Source organism: Trichechus manatus, unplaced genomic scaffold, assembly GCF_000243295.1.
Source record: "Trichechus manatus latirostris isolate Lorelei unplaced genomic scaffold, TriManLat1.0 scaffold00101, whole genome shotgun sequence".
In the NCBI taxonomy this organism is placed as follows: domain Eukaryota; kingdom Metazoa; phylum Chordata; class Mammalia; order Sirenia; family Trichechidae; genus Trichechus; species Trichechus manatus.
Window position 1 is genome coordinate 7146527 of NW_004444037.1, and position 16575 is coordinate 7163101.

Consider the following 16575-nt stretch of genomic DNA (forward strand, 5'->3'; position numbering starts at 1 on the left):
GCACCATTTTACAATCCCATCAGTAGTATATGAGAGTTTCAATTTCTCTATAGTGGCACCAAAAACTGTTATAATGTCTTTACTGTAGCCATCCTAGTGGGTATAAAGTGGTATTTCCTCCAATTCTAAACACAAATATTCTTTAGAGTTTCTTTTTTTAAGAACCCCTCTACCCCCACTCCCATTATACAACATTAAGGCATCTGGTAATAGTCAGCATATCTATGCATTTGTATGTGTGAACTGTTTCGGAATGTAGATTAAGTTCCTGACTCTTTGTGTATGTTCTGTACGTGATACTTGTACCTTTCTAGCAATCCATCAGGGAGAATCAACATTCTCACAGATTCGTTCATTTCTTTTTAAATTTAAATAAATATAAACCATATTGAAACTACAACCAAAGTGCATACCATCAAAAATGATAATAAACTGTAAAAGCAGGAATCTTTTGGTACACTTATTTACAACATTTTTTTAAAATTAAGGTTATAATCTTTCTTAGCAGTCTTATGATTATACTATATATTACAGCATTGTTGTTAGTTGCCGTTGAGTTGATTCTGGCTCACGGCCACCCCATGTGTGCAGAGCGGAACTGCTCTAAGGTTTTCAGGGCTGTGACCTTTCAAAAGCAGCTCACCAGGCCTGTCTTCCAAGGCACCTCTGGGTGGTTCGAATCACAAACCTTTCGGCTAGTAATTAAACACATAATCATTTGCGCTACCCAGGGACTCCCCTATAGTACACCATATACTTCATTAGGACTAAAAAGTTACTAGTGAAAACTTACAAACCCTAACTTGAAAAACTTTGCTCCCTTAGCTGCTAACAAACAGAAGTGGTATAAGATTAAGTCCTGAAATAAGAATAAACCCTTAAGGAAGGATTCAAAGTCTTCCAAACTTTAGTCAAAATTTTGTAATCAGGCCAATGATTAAAATAATTCTGACAATTTGCTGACAGAACCACTGCATCACACACCTGCTTAAGTTTATCAACAGGATATTTCACTAACCTGGCATTTTCTTCTTCTGGCCTTTCAACTTCATTTTCATCTACCAAGAAAAAAAAATAATAAAATAAAATAAATAAGCAAACCACTCTTAAAGAAACTAGTATTACGAAAATCTGAAGTGATCATCACAAGCACTAACCTAGGTCCTTTGCCATATCACTGTGCACATGCACGTCCCATGGGCCTATAAGCACATCCAAAGTTAGATCACCTTATAATCATTTAACAGATAAGTCTTCTACGGAAAAAAAAAAACCACCTCTAAAAATAAGCTTAGTTTAATAAGTATCGTAAGCTATCCAGATATTTTTCGAAAGAAAACCTACACATTCCCATTTCAGAGAGTATTAGCTTGAATGCTAAATCTTATGACCAAAGATAAGGAATTTATTTTACAACTGTATCAAAGTTTATCCAAGTCACATCATCAAGCAGCAGCATGGTACACAAACGTGCACTTTTACATCACACCTCTAAAGCTAATCAAGAATATAAATTTTAGGCAAGGAATCAACAATAACTTTCAAATCTGGTGTCAGTAACAGGCAAGAAGAACTGACTTAATGAAAGTTAAAAACCACATGCCATGCCCTTTTGAAGAGGGAAGCACAAGATGCATTAAATTTGAGAAAAATACGAGATGATATTGACTACTATCCTACTATTCTAAAGGACCTGAAGTACTTCTATGATATGGGTTAGAGCACTCTCTCAAAAAAAAAAACAAAACAAAAAAAAAACTTCACCTTAATGCAGGGAACGTTCAGGGTTTTCTTTATGGGCCATAAAATGTATTCCATCTCTCTTTTTAAATTATTTTTAAAGCACGACTTTCAGACAAGGAGGTACCCTTGCAGGTGCATTCCATACAAACTGACCATTAAGAAACAAGACGTTAGTTTTGCAGCATTAACTTTATTTAGCTATTACTACAAAAAGACTATTTCTAAAAGAAGGGAGGAACAGGAATATTATCCTACAGCCAAGTGGCAAGAAGCGACACACCAACACACCTCAGAATCGATATAAAAAACTGGTGTAATGAGCGCGGAGGGGAGACGGCCGAGTAGTGCCACTGGAGACTTGACCGGGCAACGGCCCCGACCCCCAGCCGCCGGCGTCGGAGGGCCCTGTCCCCAGCCGCGGCAGGGTGGGTGCGTGTTGGGGGCGTAGGCTGGGCGGGGGGAGGCCGAGGAGAACGGAAGCGGGGCGTGGGGTGGTGCACAACTCGCTCGGCCTAGATCAGGCCCAAGCCGGCGGGCTAAAGAGCCCAGCACGCCGGCCTTTTGCGGGCCGGGAAGGGAGGCCTGAGAAAAACCGGGAGACACAGGGACAGGAAGTTCCGTACCGCCATAGAGCCACTCTTCTTCCTCATCCCCTCCGGTCCCGCCGCTCAGCTCCGACACTAGGCGCTCGACCTCGCCGGCCGACATGGCCGCCCCGAGCACAACTTAAAAGCAGCGATCAACAGCCCCCTCAAACCCCTTCCCCGGCCTCGCTGCCCAGGAGCGCGAGAGAGGTGCGAACCCGGCAGCGAGTGAACGAAGAAAGCACGCGACTCAAACCCAGGGAAGGCAACGAAGGCCGCAAAGCCGAGGAGCCCAGCTCAGGTCAGCCTGCGCAGGCGCAGCAGCACCCGAGCCGCACGGCATCTCTCCGTGGCTTAGCTTCCGCGGCGGCCACCTGGGCCTCGTCGCGCATGCGCCCCGCAGTTGGCCCCGCCCCTACGGAAGCCCGCATTGCTTGTTAGCGTGGCTTTTCTTTTTGGCGTTCTGCTTCTGCTCGAGTTTTCCTCCCCAGCCTTGATTTTAATAAGCCGTATTGTGTTTGCCGAGAAGTATGCCATTGTTCCCTTCTGCCCTTGATGCTTTGTCTTCCCAACCCTTTCTTTTTTTAAAATTTTCAGAAAGGCGTTGTTTTATTCTTTACAAATTTTATCAGCTTTATTAGAAAATTTGTACTCATTAGTCCCATTTCTCAGAGAAGAAATAATTCATGCCCACTTTTTTGAAAAATTAATTTTAGAAGCAAACAAAAGCAAACGCTAGTGTATGAATAATACATTCTCTTTCTTAAACACAAAAAACGCGCGCGCGCGCGCGCACAAAACACCAGCATTACGGTTAAGGTCGAAACAAGTACTTAAGTCCACTGCCCTCCTCTCCAAAGTAACCGTTGTTATGTTTGATGCACACCTTTATGAAATTTTCTTTACTTCACACGTATAGTACAGTTTTGGTCGGGCAACCCGAAGTTGGCTGGTCTTAGTACTGTTTGTTATCATTCTGTAACTTGCTTTTGTTTTTTAACACGGCAGTGTCTTAGAGTTTTCATGTTAGTAGTGGCGCAGTGGTTAAGAGCTATGGCTGCTAACCAAAAGTCAATAGTTCGAATCCACCAGCTGCTCGTTGGAAACCCTACGGAGCAGTTCTACTCTGTCCTATAGGGTCGCTGTGAGTTGGAATAGACTCCACAGCAATGGATTTGGTTTTCTGGTTTTATATATAGAACTATGTCCATTTGTAAGTATTTCGTAATATTCCATAGTATGAGTATCACAATGAGAATGTAGCTATACCCCTGTTGGTAAACATTTAGATTGCTTTCAACTTTTCATTTTTACCACACACACGCACACACACACACACACAAAAAGTAGAATGAAGATCCTTGCAAATGATTTTTTGCGGATTTGTACAAGTGTTTCTCCAAGATAGATTGTGAATTATGTGATTTCAGTTTAATACAAATAATAATAAAATAATCTGTATTTTAATAAATAATGCCAAATTTTCAGGCCACTTTTGAGAACATGTCTTTCAAGGAAAAGACAAAACCAGACTCATAGTTCTTAACTGTAATTAGGTAGTTGCATGACCTAGGGTAGTCAAACTATGTTTTACTTTTTGCATCTGTAAAATGGGAAAGCTGAATAAGATGATCTCTAGGGTCCCCTTAGAAAGAAAGGCCTGGCCATCTACCTCAAAAATTAGCCAGTTAAAACCCTGTGGATCACAACATTCTGATCCACAACCAATCATGTGGATGGTGCCGGCAAGGGGAGCTTTCATTTCTTTGTGCATGGAGTCACCTTGTGTGTCTGTGTGTGTATGGATGGGGGGGGAGGGGACTACTTGACTGCAGCTAACAACGAGGTCCCTTTCTGTTCTAAAGTTTTCAAACTGAACACTCACTTTTGAGCAGAAAGAAATCGGTTTTAGTGTTACAAATCTAGCAATGGGCTTTCTTTCTAATCAATAAATAGTTTTTTTTCATTTATTTATTTAATAGTCATTGACTATCTGCAGTATTTAAGAATTTGGAAATTACAGACATGAGTAAAAAACAGTCCCTGTCCTTAGAAAGCTTTCAGTTTATCGAGAAAGAAGGATGGTAAATAATTAACCCTCCTACAAGGGAAAAGGCTGATGGACCATAATAGAAGTACAAGTGAAGTGTTTATAAACCACAAATACCACACCATCTCATGTTATTTAAACAGACCATGTGGTCTTAATCCCCCGTACATGGGGTTGCCATGAGTCTGAATCGACTGGAGGACAACAGCACAACAACAAACTTTGAACACTCCTCTACCTGCTATTCCCAGTCTCCCTTATTTACTGAGGATAATCTCTTGCATCCTTCTAAATTCTGTTGAGGTATAATGCCCTTTGTGAAATCTTTTATGAATCCCACTTCACATCCTCTCATTTATTTTTTTATTCAATAAATATTTAGAGAGAGTCTACCAAGTGCCAGTTACTATTTAGGCTCTGTAGATTCAGTAGTTAGTAAAACAAAGTTATTTCTTTCATGGAGCTTTCATTCTAATGAGGGAGACAGTCAATAAATATGTAAACTCATAACACATCCCGTGGTGGTAAGGATTATGAAGAGTAAGCAGGATAGGAGGACCCAGAGTGGAGTGATAAAGAGGGATAGGGTTCAATTTTATATCAAATGGTCAGGGAAAGTCAATCTCACGAGGTGATATAAGAGAACTGAACGGAGCAAGAAGTAAACCCTGTGGGTTTCTGGACGCATAGACTATCAGACAGAGGGAATAAATGCAAATACTCTGAGGCAGAAGAATGCTTGGCATGTTTAAAACCAAACCCATTGCCATCAAGTAGATTCTGACTCACAGTGACCCCGAAGGAGAGAGTAGAACTGCCCCATAGGGTTTCCAAGGCTGTAAATCTTTTACAGAAGCAAACTGCCACATCTTTCTCCCTCAGCTGGTGATTCGAACCACGGACCTTTCGGTTAGCAGCCAAGCGCTTAACCACTGCACCACCAGGGCCCCTCTGGCATGTTCAAGGAACCCAAAAATGTAGCTGGAATAACAAGGGAGAGAGTAGCAAACAAGGTCAGAGGCATTGGGGGGTGGGTGGGACAGAGCTAATAGCTCCCTTCTGAACGCTGTTCTGTTTCTATGCATGCATCTGTAACAATGTTCAGGAATTATTTGACTGAACCTCTGTTTTCCTCAGACTCTTCACTAAACCAAGCCCTCCCTCAAACAGGCCATCTTGTGTATCTGTTACTCCTGTTCCTGGTATGGTGCCTAGCAGTTAATAGACCTTCTTGGCCTTTGCATGGCCAAGGAATGGAATAAAAGTTTTACGTGCTGTTTTCGACTGTCGTAAGGTGATCGCTCATAGTCCTGTCTTTGTCACTCTATTTCTTATTCCATGAGTCTATAATGAACTTCGATGATTTCACTGGAGAACCAGTTGCTTTTTGCTGAGGGCCTCTTTCTCCTTTCAGCTGTTTTGATATCAAGGCGTTGCTTAAACTGACCTGAAGAATTGATGAATAATAATTGCTGCATCAGAATCACCTTTATGATGGAGGTAACATTTGAACTAAGCTTTGAAAATTAAGATTTCTGTATGTAGAGAAGCCCATAAATCACTGATAACTACTCCTAAAAGACTTCTTCCTTCCTTGCTTCCAGGGTTAGTTCTTTCCTTCTGTACATTTCCTTAAAGACATCTTTTCCTCCCAGCTCACTAGGGGGAAACTCTTCAAAAGAGTTTGAAGATACTACATACAGCTCTTCTTACTTTCAAGTGTTAGAAAACCCCTTGCATTATTACCTCATCAAACTAGAGTACTCCATATATTCTGATTATATCTGTTGTCTATTTATTGTTTATTTGTGGTCTATTGATTTTTTGGGAAAAAATCTGTTGTAATATGTCTTAATCTCTGAAAGGGAGTGCTTATGACAATAGTTGAGGATCAGATAAAAGTGCCTGCTCAGTACCTAGTATATAACAAAACCAAAAAAAAAAAAAAAAAAAAACCCATGGTTGCTGAGTTGATTTCAAATCACAGTGACCCTATACGACATAGGAGAACTGCCCGCATAGGGTTTCCAAGGAGCAGCTGGTGGATTCGAACTGCCAGACTTTTGGTTAGCAGCCATAGCGCTTAACCACTGTGCCACCAGGGCCCCATTGTATATAATAAGCACTTGTAAATGTGTTTTGAATGGATGTGAATTAATGAATGTAGTAAAAACCAATGAGAGGAAAAATACAAGCTGAGCTGGGTTTTAGGCCTGACTTTGCTATTTGCTGCCAACTTTAGATATGTCCTATAATCTCACCTCAATTTTCTCTTCAGTAAATTGATATATTAAGATAACATTATGTACCCACTTCATATAGAGTCGCTATGAGTGGAAATGGACCCAACAGCACACAACAACAACTTCTTGGAATGATAACAAAGATTAAATGAGGTTTCAAATGTCAAAGCACTTGACAAATCAGAGTTAAGCAGGTGGTGTGTTGTGTTTTAGGCCTTTTTTTCCTTTGCATAACTTGAATTATTGCATATAGTAGTAGAGCTTTTCTTCCTGCCTAGGTACTTCAATGATGAATTAAACCCCAGTTTTCCATCTCTTCTGCATTCTGATGGCCTTTAACATTGTATTTTATATTGCCTGTTATTTCTGGCAAATTGCATCATCTTCTACTCAGATATACACTCTTATATAAACTTTGCACACTGTTTGAAGGTGAGAACGATGTCTTTAATTTCTGTATTCACTACAGTCTCTCTCACACTGTCCAGCACATGGAAAGTAATCAATTAATCCTTAAATTAAGTGTTGATCATGCTTATAAAAACCAAAACCAAACCCATTGACATTGAGTTGATTCCAACTCATAGCGACCCTATAGGACAGAGTAGAGCTGCCAAATAGGGTTCCAAGGCTGTAATCCTTATGGAAGCAAACTGCCACATCTTTCTCCCCCGGAATGGCTGGTAGGTTCGAACAGCCTGCCTTTTGGTTAGTAGCCGAGTGCTTAGCCACTGTGCCATCAGGTATAAACCAAAAAAACCCCACCGCCGTTGAGTCGATTCTACTCATAGTGACCCTATAGGACAGAGTAGAACTGCCCCATAGAGTTCCCAAGGCGATGAATACGGAAGCAGACTACAATATCTTTCTCCCCTGGAGCTGCTGGTGGGTTCAAACTGCCCACCTTTTGGTTAGCAGCGGAGTGCTTTAACCACTGCACCACCACAGCACTTTCTACCAGGTATGAAAGAGCTTAAAATGAGATAAAGGGAGATAAACTTGATTTTATGAGCAATGAGAAATAATCGATGGCTATTTTTAGTAGAGAAGTGTAGATCATTTTAAAAAGGTAAATGTGATGGTCACAAGTGTGTAATTAGCAGAAAGCGCTTTACTCCACCATTATATCTAAGAGAAATAAATGGCTTTTTCATGGATTTTCTTCTCTGTCTACTCTGTCTCCCAAGGTCCTTTTATCCAATTTCATGCCTTTTATGTGATATATGTCATTGGGAGCCAGTGGCTCTCAAATTTCTCTCTGCATTCTTTACTTCTCCCTGAGCTTGGGACAAGCTATTCACACTGATGCTCCATCTGATGCCTTTGTTGGATATTTAATAGATTTTTCAAACTTAGGCCCTTAACAGAACTTCTGAATTCCTCTCCCAAACCTATCCTGTTCCATTCCTCTACTCCCCCAGGCTTCCCCATTTTAACAGCAGTAACCATCATCGAACTGGTTATTCCAGCTCAAACCAAAGAAGCATCCTTGATTCCTCTCTCCAATCTTCCCTTTCCACACCTATCCAAATCCATCAGCAAAGCTTGTTAGCTATTCCTACAAACTACATCCCACATCTGTCTGCTTCTCTCCATCTGTACTGCCACCAATGCAATTTAAGTAGCATGAAACCCTCCAGTGGCTTCCTGTTAGATGCAGAATAATATCTAAACTCCCTTCCATGTGACCTGGCAGCCTCTCCAGATGCAGACAATTATACAGGTTGTGCATTGCACAACTTCATGGAGTTCTCTGTCTCCCCTCATTCTTATGTTTTATTTACTTTTTGTCTACTCTTTTAATGTTATTCCTTTATATACTCTGTGCTTATTCCCTCCAAGATCTTGCAGGCCTGATTCCCAACTCTGCATTTAACTTTCAGTACCTCCCTTTGTTCTATTTTATAAAAATATCCAATATCCTCAGTACTTTACCAGAAGGATAGCTCTACTTGTTCCCTTAACTTAACTCTAACTTTCCTCAAACGATAGCACTTCTCCTCATCTTTGTATACTAGATGCCCACAATTATCCCTCACCCTATTGTATTATGTAGCCTGGAGATAGAATTCTTACTTCTCTCTCACTCAAGTGCCACTTACAGACCTTTATGGTTCCATTTTCCTGTGAAAACCCTCATATCATCCACGTTTACCACGTTTACCACGTTTACCCCTCCGTCTTCATTTCCCCTCCATCACAGATGGCATTGGGGTCTGGTCCACAGTCTTGCTTTCCTCTACCACTCCAGCACCATAATGAGCAACTTGCACATCCTGTTTGCCTCATATGTTTTTTGATCTCCAGGAGTCTAATTATTCAAGAACCTTCGTTCACTCCATTTCGGCAGTCCACATTCAGGACCACATTCTCAATATTACTATATCCTAAAGCTGTTTCTTTCTCGAAATTTAAAGGCCAGCTACTTCTCTTTGACCCTAACTTCATATTATTACAACTTTCTCATTTTCCCCACTTCCCTACCCTCTTTTCTCCAATCTTATAGTACCAAGAAGCCTACTTTTTTCCCCAATTCATTGCCTCATTCCATGTTGCCAGACCTCCTCCTTTATGTCTACACTTTCTCCCTGCAGTCGTTCAGCCTGGAACCAGTGGTGCATCACTCTATCCAGTCCTTGACCTCAGCTTCTTGTCACTTTGCCATATCCATTTAGGATAACCTCATGTACCTGTCTTACCTTCACCTGCATCCTCCTGCTGATGCTGCTGAAGGAAACATGCAGTTGGGCAGGTGGTGCCACAAGAAAGCCATGGTCACCAACATCAGCTCTGCCCAGTTGTACTGCTTACTAAACCTTTTAAGGGTCTCAGTCACTTCCTTCTCTCATTCTTTCCAATGGCTACTCCTGACTGTCACCTCTTCTTAAGCCAACTACCTCAAAACACTATCTCCAGTTCTCTATTTGTCTCTAGTTCACAAGGAAAATGCAGACTATTTGAGTGAGTCCCTTTACCTTCCACCCCCATACCTATATGCTTTTCTAAGTTTTCTCTCATCTTTTCCACTTTTTATTTTTCCTATTCTGGTTTAATTCCTCCACTTGTGCTTTTCATCAGAACTTCCGCCTGCTTCTGTTGCTGTTTCTCACTTTTATCAGCCTCTGTCTCTGTTGCTTTGCAAACATTATGAATATGCTTAAGTTTCTCTCATTTAAAAAAAAATTTCTTCAACAAAGTCACAATTTTTTCCCTTTATTTTCCAACCAGTATCATAAAAAGAATACTTTAAAAATATGATGTCACATCTTCACCTCCTATGCACCATTCAGCCTAATGCTCTCAGGTTTTCTCCACCATCACTACACTAAAACTGCCTTGGCAAAGAGCACTGTTAGCTTCTAATTTTCAAATCCTATGGATTCTTTTCAGATTCCATCTAATTTTTCCCTTATCTGGCAGTTGTTATTGTTGACCATTCCATTCCTCTTTAAAATTCTTTCCTTTAGGACTCCACTCACTGGCTTCATGTCCTCTGCCCACTCAGAAATATTGCTCTTCCTCAGAGCTTTGCCTGTTACCCAGTGTATTTTCTCTTCTTCATGCTCTCCTTGAGCAATCTCAAGCACACCTATTTGCTAATGATTCCTGAATTACCAGCCTTCTCTCTTGCAATCCTGAATCATACATATATCCAACTGCCTACTAGACTTTTTTTCATGTATCACAAGTACCTTCAAAACAACATGTCTCAACTGAACTCAGTATATTTATCCTCCAATATGCTTCTCTTCTGATTTTCCAAATTTCAGCCACTTCATTTATCAGTCACCTAGCCAGAAAGCGGGGCATTATCCTGAAATTCTCCATCTGCCTCACTCTCCTTATCAAACCAGTAACCAAGTCCTTTAGGCTCTATCATTTTAACATCTCTTCTATACACTCCACTCTGTACACCCCCTTTATTATTATCCTTATCAACTTTCATCCAGAGTTGTTGCTGTTACTGTTTCCTAACTGGTCTCCCTGCCTGAAATCTTGCTCCTCTTCAAATAATTTTCCATGTTTCTATCAGTATCTTTTTTTATGAAACTCAGATATGAACAAATTATCTCCACTCCTAAAAATCCTTTAATAGCTCCCCATTTGCTATTACTACTTAGTTTGGAAAATAAGACTCATCCTAATCTAATCTCTCACCTTCGTTTTCAGTTCTTTGTCGCTATTTCTTCTTGGGCCTGTTTTCATATAATACATTCCAGTCACATTTAACTGTTTATTATCCCGAAGAACACGTGCTACTTCATGCCTCTGCGCCTTTGTTCATGCTGCACTCTGCCTGGACTTCCTGGAATGCCCCTCCCCATCCTGTCCACCTAGCAAACATCTGGTTTTCTTTGAAGCAACTCAAAAATCATCTCCTCTATGAAACTTCTTCTGACCACTTCCCTTTTTCCTTTACCCAGTCAGAATTTGTTTCCTCCTTTGTAACTCATATATATCTATTTTAAAAAAATTATTGCTTATGTAGCAATTTATTGCATTTGTTTGCTTTACGTGTGTGGATCCTCCTACTTCATCATGTAATTCATTTGACGGTAGGGCTTTGGTTTATTTCTCTTTATATCCCTAGTGCCCTACACAGTGCCTGGAATATTGTACATGTTCATTAAAAGGTGATTGAATATATGTTTATTATATGAAAATGAATCAAACATTCAACAAACATTTATTGAACACCTGTTAAATTCTAGATGTTGGGGATCCTAGGCCTCTAGTGCACGATGTGGTAGAACAGATATGTTAAACTTACCATGATATGACAGGTACTCAGCAGAAGTATGAGCAGGGTGCCGTGTGTGTGTGTGTGTGTGTGTGTGTGTGTGTGTGTGTGTGTGGTGGGGGGGATGGTGGTCTGAGGCATGGTGGTAGCGAGTTAGGAAAACCCTTACATGGAAGATGTCACTGGAATTACTATCATTGGGTGAGTACAAGTTTGTCTGGAGCCCTGGTGGTGCAGTGGTTAAGAGCTACGGCTGGTCAGGTGTAAATACTTTATGCATCAGGGAATGTATTTTATTAATCATTTTATCTTTTGAGCCTCACATAGTGATTATACTTTGTAAATGCTTAGTAAATATTGCTTGAATGAACATATGGAGCATTCCATGCTCGATATATTTCGTGTATTATTCAAGTAAGGAGCCCTTGTGGTGCAGTGGTTAAGTGCTTGGCTGCTAACTAAAAGGTTATCTGTTGGAACCCACCAGCCGCTCCGTGGAAGAAAGATGTGGCAGTCTGCTTCCATAAAGATTACAGCTTTGGAACCCTATGGGGGCAGTTCTGTATTCTGTAGGGTCGCTATGAATCGGAATCGGTTCCGCAGCAACAGGTTTGGTTTGATTTTGTTGGTATTTTTCAAGTACATAATGTTCCAGCTCGGGAGTAGCTGGAAAGAAATTGAGAAATCATGACGGACTTTTGTGGCTTTTTAACGAGTCCTGTCGACAATAGGCCAGGAGAAGCTATTAAGCGCGAAAATAGTAACCCGAAAAACCCGTTGCCGTCGAGTTGATTCAGACTCATAGTGAGCCTATAGGACAGGGTAGAACTGCCCCGTAGGGTTTCCTAGGAGCGCCTGGTGGATTCAAAGTGCCAACCTCTTGGTTAGCAGCCATAGTTCTTAACCACTAGGCCACCAGAGTTTCCGAGAAAAATGGTAGGAACATCTTAATTTATTAGGAAGATGATTGGAGAGAAAAGATACGGAAGTAGGGCAATTGATGAGGGATTATTGCAATTGTCTGGAGCCCTGGTGGTGCAGTGGTTAAGAGCTCGGCTGCTAACCAAAAGGTCAGCAACTCAAATCCCCAGCACTTCTTGGAAACCCTATAGGGTCGCTATGAATCGACTCAACGGCAACGGGTTTGGTTTTGATTTTTTTGAAATTGTCTGAGGGAGTGATGATGGTGGGCTGGAACAAGGTAGCGGCAGGAGGGATGAAGAGGGGCTAGATTCCAGGAGTTTTGAAGCAGAACAGGATTTGGTGAAGCAACAGGATTCTAATGAGGCTTGTGTACGATAATATATGTAAAAGCAATCTATAAACTACAAACTACAAAACATTACACAACAGCTGGTTGTTTTTATTATCTTCTCCGGCTGCTCTTAATTTAGATGGAGAAAGAGGCTGTACTTTTAGAGATGTGTTCATATTCCAGAAAGATCAAATTTTGGATTAGGTTTTATTATTCCTGAGATTTCACAGGGAGCAGGGACAGGCGATTTTAGCAGACAGGGAGAAGAAAAGAACGCAGTTCAGCTATTTTCTTAGCAGCCCCTACTCTTTTCCCCTAGCCTTCAAGGTTAACACAGAACAGCGGAGCCACACCCACTTCTCCTTCCAACCCTGCTCATCTTTTCCAGAGCCCGGGCCTGCTCACTAGCCAATCATCGCTCCCTTTTACGTCATCATCGTGCGCTGCAAACGCACTCGTCAGGGCCTGGACCACGTGTTCTGTGTTGACTGTCAAAGTCTCAGAAAGCCCAATTCCCGGAAGCGGTGAGTTCTGAGATAAGTTTCTGTACCTGAGTGCCCCCGTGTCCGCGGATCGCCAACCATGAGCGCCCCGGGCGTGCTGTCCTTTACCCAGCAAGTTTGGGAGCAGGTGCTAGCCAAAATGAAACGGGCTCTGGTCTACTTGGACGCCGCTTGCGCCGAGAGCCTGCACTGGGGCTGTGGATCCACACGACTCCTGGAGGCAGTGGGGAGTCCTGCGTGTCACCTGCGGGAGTTTGAGCCAGATGCGGCTGGCGGCGGAGCAGAGCAGCCCAAGGCAGTGTTTGTGTTGAGCTGCCTGCTGAAAGGCCGGACTGTGGAGACTCTACGGGACATCATCCGCCGCAGTCATTTCCAGTATTGTGTAGTGGTCACGGCCGTGAGCCATGCTGTCCACCTCACAGCTAACCACGTACCAGCGGCGGCAGCAGCCGAGCTGGAGGGGCAGCAGCCAGTGTTCGAGCAGTTGGAGGAGAAACTGTGTGAGTGGATGGGCAACCTGAACTACACGGCCGAGGTGCTGCACGCCCCCTTGTTGCTCGCCCCTGTTGCTCCCTACCTTGCCTTGACTCCATCCTTTGCTTCCCTTTTCCCACTGCTACCCCAGGATGTGCATCTCCTTAACAGTGCTCGACCGGACAAGAGGAGGATGGGAAGCCTGGCTGAGGTGGATGCCACTGCCCTGACCCCTGAGCTGCTGCTGCAGATCAGGTGCCTGGTGTCAGGCCTCAGTTCTCTGTGTGAGCACTTAGGGGTACGGGAGGAGTGTTTTACTGTGGGCTCGTTCAGTCGGATCATCGCTTCAGATCTAGCCAATTATGCCCCTGCCAAGAACAGGAGAAAAACTGCTTCAGGCAGGGCATCAGTGGTCTTTGTGGACAGAACTCTGGATCTCACAGGTAAGTGGCATTGCTGTAGAGTACTTCATAACCATCTTCAAGGTGCTGGAACTTTCACTGATTCAGCATATGATTTACTGGACTCTTACGTTATGCTGGGTTGAGGAGATGAATAGATGAACACAGTCTCAGATCTCACAGAGCTTATAATCTAGAGGGGGATAAAGACAAGAAAATTAGCAATTACAATACAATTTATTAAATGCTGTAATGGGTAAATGTTTGCTCAATGTGTACTGCCTTATTTAAAAAAAAAAAAGCATCAACTGCATCTAGTCCAAGAGACTGGAAAAATGGAATTATGCTGACATCCAGGAGAACTGTGCATCTGGAAATCTTTTAGAAACTTGCAGTGCCAGTATTCCCAACAATTATTTTTAAGAAGGCCCTTATTTGTTAGAGAGGTGTTATCAGATGACCCAGTGGTAGGAAAACTGTACAACAAAACATGAAATTATCATACACAATTAGTTGATTATTGTTATTGTTGTTAGTTGTCATTGAGTCTATTCCAACTCATGGCGACCTCACGTGTCCAGAGTAGAACTGCTCCATAGGGGTTTCGAGGCTGTGATTTTCTAGAAGCAGATCATCAGGCCTGTATTCTGAGACACCTCTGGTTGGATTTGAACCGCCAACCTTTCTGCTAGTAGTAGAGCACTTAACTGTTTGCACCACCCAGAGACTCCTAGTTGATTATTAGGTTTCTTTAAATGAGTGTTAAAAAAAAGTATAGCTTAAGTTAAACATCACAAGTAAATGAAACTAAATAGAATTATAGACAACATTTTCAAATGTTTGTTGTTTTAGTCTTACCTCTGGGTCTATTGAAGTTTGGTTAGATAATCTCAATTAAATTATAATACTATATTATTTATGTATACAAGGAACAAATATAACCCTTAAAATAGGTGAAGGAAATACTTGACAAGGTGATACTTGAAATGTGCATTTGTTTTTGAAGGTCTCTAATTAGACAGGTATGTAGAATGCTGCTAGCAGTATAGGTTGGCCACACCTAAGTTCAGGGAGAATAATCAGGAAACTGACATAGATAAACATTCTCTTTAGTAGTTGAGGAAAAAAGTTTAATGAAGTTATAAAAACCACAATAGTTGTATTTGGATTTTTTACCTTAGTAAGATTAATTTGCTTTATTATAAAATAGAAAACAAGCTAAATGGTAGTACAGAGAAGTAAACTTAATTATGTGACTGGAAAATTCAGGTCTCACTTTGTCAGTGTGACTGTTATAGATTGAAGTGTGTCCCCCTAAAATGTGTGTCAACTTGGCTAGGCCATGGTTCTCAGTATCGTGTGGTTGTCCACCATTTTGTGATCTGATGTGATTTTCCTATGTGTCGTAGATCCTACTCTGATGTTAATGAGGCAAGATTAGAGACAGGTTAATGAGGCAGAACTCAACCTACGGGATTAGGTTGTATCTTGAGTCAATCTCTTTTGAGATATAAAAAAGAGAATCGGACAGAGAGGAGAGGGACCCCAAACAACCAAGAAAGAAGAGCCCAGAGAGGAGAGCATCTTTGGACCCGAGTCTCCTGCACTGAGAAACTCCTAGATCCAAGGGAAGATTGATGACAAGGACCTTCCCTCAGAGGTGACAGAGAAAGAAAGCTTGCCCCTGAAGCTGACACCCTGTATTAGGACTTCTAACCTCTTAGACTGTGAGAGAATAAACTTCTTTTTGTTAAAGCCATCTACTTGTATTTCTATTACAGCAGCACTAGATAACTAAGTGACTTAAATATAAGTAATGATTATAACATCATAGAACTCTTAGAGGATTAAAAAGATAGCACATGATCAGTATATGCTTGTTTAGTTCTTTGAATGGATGGTATAAACTGTTTATACTTCTATTTCTTCAGGCCAAAAATATAACATACTGTTTCATAATTAATCAACATGATCACACATTTTTCCATTCCTCCACTAAGACTTCTATTAGGCAAACCTGTCCAGCATCAGAGCAACAGCTCTTTTATATCTTTGGTATCTCTTCCTTGTGCATGGCTCTTTTCTGCATACAGACCAAACAAGGGAAGCATAACGTCTGCCCTCTAAAAGCTTACAATATAAAGCAGTCTAGATTAATTTAAGAAGTAAGGGCATGTAGGAAGAGCAAAGTTGCCATTCAGCAACAATTGTTTCATACTTTATCTCTCCTCAAGCTTCCAGACTGCCTTCCCTTTACTCATGCTCAGCTTTCTTGGTTCGTATATTACTGAGCAAATAGAAGAATTCAGAAAGTAACTTCCCATTACCAAGTCTACCAACCTTTCCATATCTATATGCACATATTTTCTTTCATTTCTTCATATCCTGCTCCTATTAAAAGTCAACTTTTTCACCTATGCAGACTAGATACTCTCCCTTTTCAATTCCCTTAGAGATTTTCCACTTTTAAATATCCTCTCCCTTTCCTAGATCATTATTTTCCCCCCCTTTCTACTAGATTTTTTTCATCAACACAAAACCCCGCAAAGCCATGGTATTTTCATTTACCTCATATGCATGC

At 41.4% G+C, this 16575-nt stretch overlaps 2 protein-coding genes across 15 annotated transcripts in view; one reads left to right on the top strand and one right to left on the bottom strand.

Annotated features, from left to right (window-relative positions):
* The window catches only part of FIP1L1 (factor interacting with PAPOLA and CPSF1), a 79942-nt gene extending 77296 nt beyond the window's left edge, over window positions 1–2646 (bottom strand). For 3 of the 12 annotated variants that reach the window (XM_023737342.1, XM_023737339.1, XM_023737344.1), the window contains exons 1-3: window positions 2367–2619; window positions 1158–1202; window positions 1019–1058 (exon numbers count right to left, since the gene is read on the bottom strand). In XM_023737342.1, the coding sequence (XP_023593110.1) occupies window positions 1019–1058; window positions 1158–1202; window positions 2367–2451 (170 nt within the window). In that variant the 5' untranslated portion in view covers window positions 2452–2619. Of the gene's footprint in view, window positions 1–1018; window positions 1059–1157; window positions 1203–2366 lie in introns of all 12 variants that reach the window. The other 9 variants (XM_012557430.2, XM_012557429.2, XM_023737343.1 and 6 more) reach the window with 7 other exon arrangements.
* Window positions 2647–13044: 10398 nt separating this feature from the next.
* SCFD2 (sec1 family domain containing 2) overlaps window positions 13045–16575 on the top strand; it is a 547542-nt gene continuing 544011 nt past the window's right edge. Inside the window, exon 1 of one of the 3 annotated variants that reach the window (XM_004382903.3) lies at window positions 13045–14036. In XM_004382903.3, coding sequence (XP_004382960.1) covers window positions 13199–14036 — 838 coding nt within the window. In that variant the 5' untranslated portion in view covers window positions 13045–13198. The remainder of the gene's footprint in view (window positions 14037–16575) is intronic. The other 2 variants (XM_023737347.1, XM_023737348.1) reach the window with 2 other exon arrangements.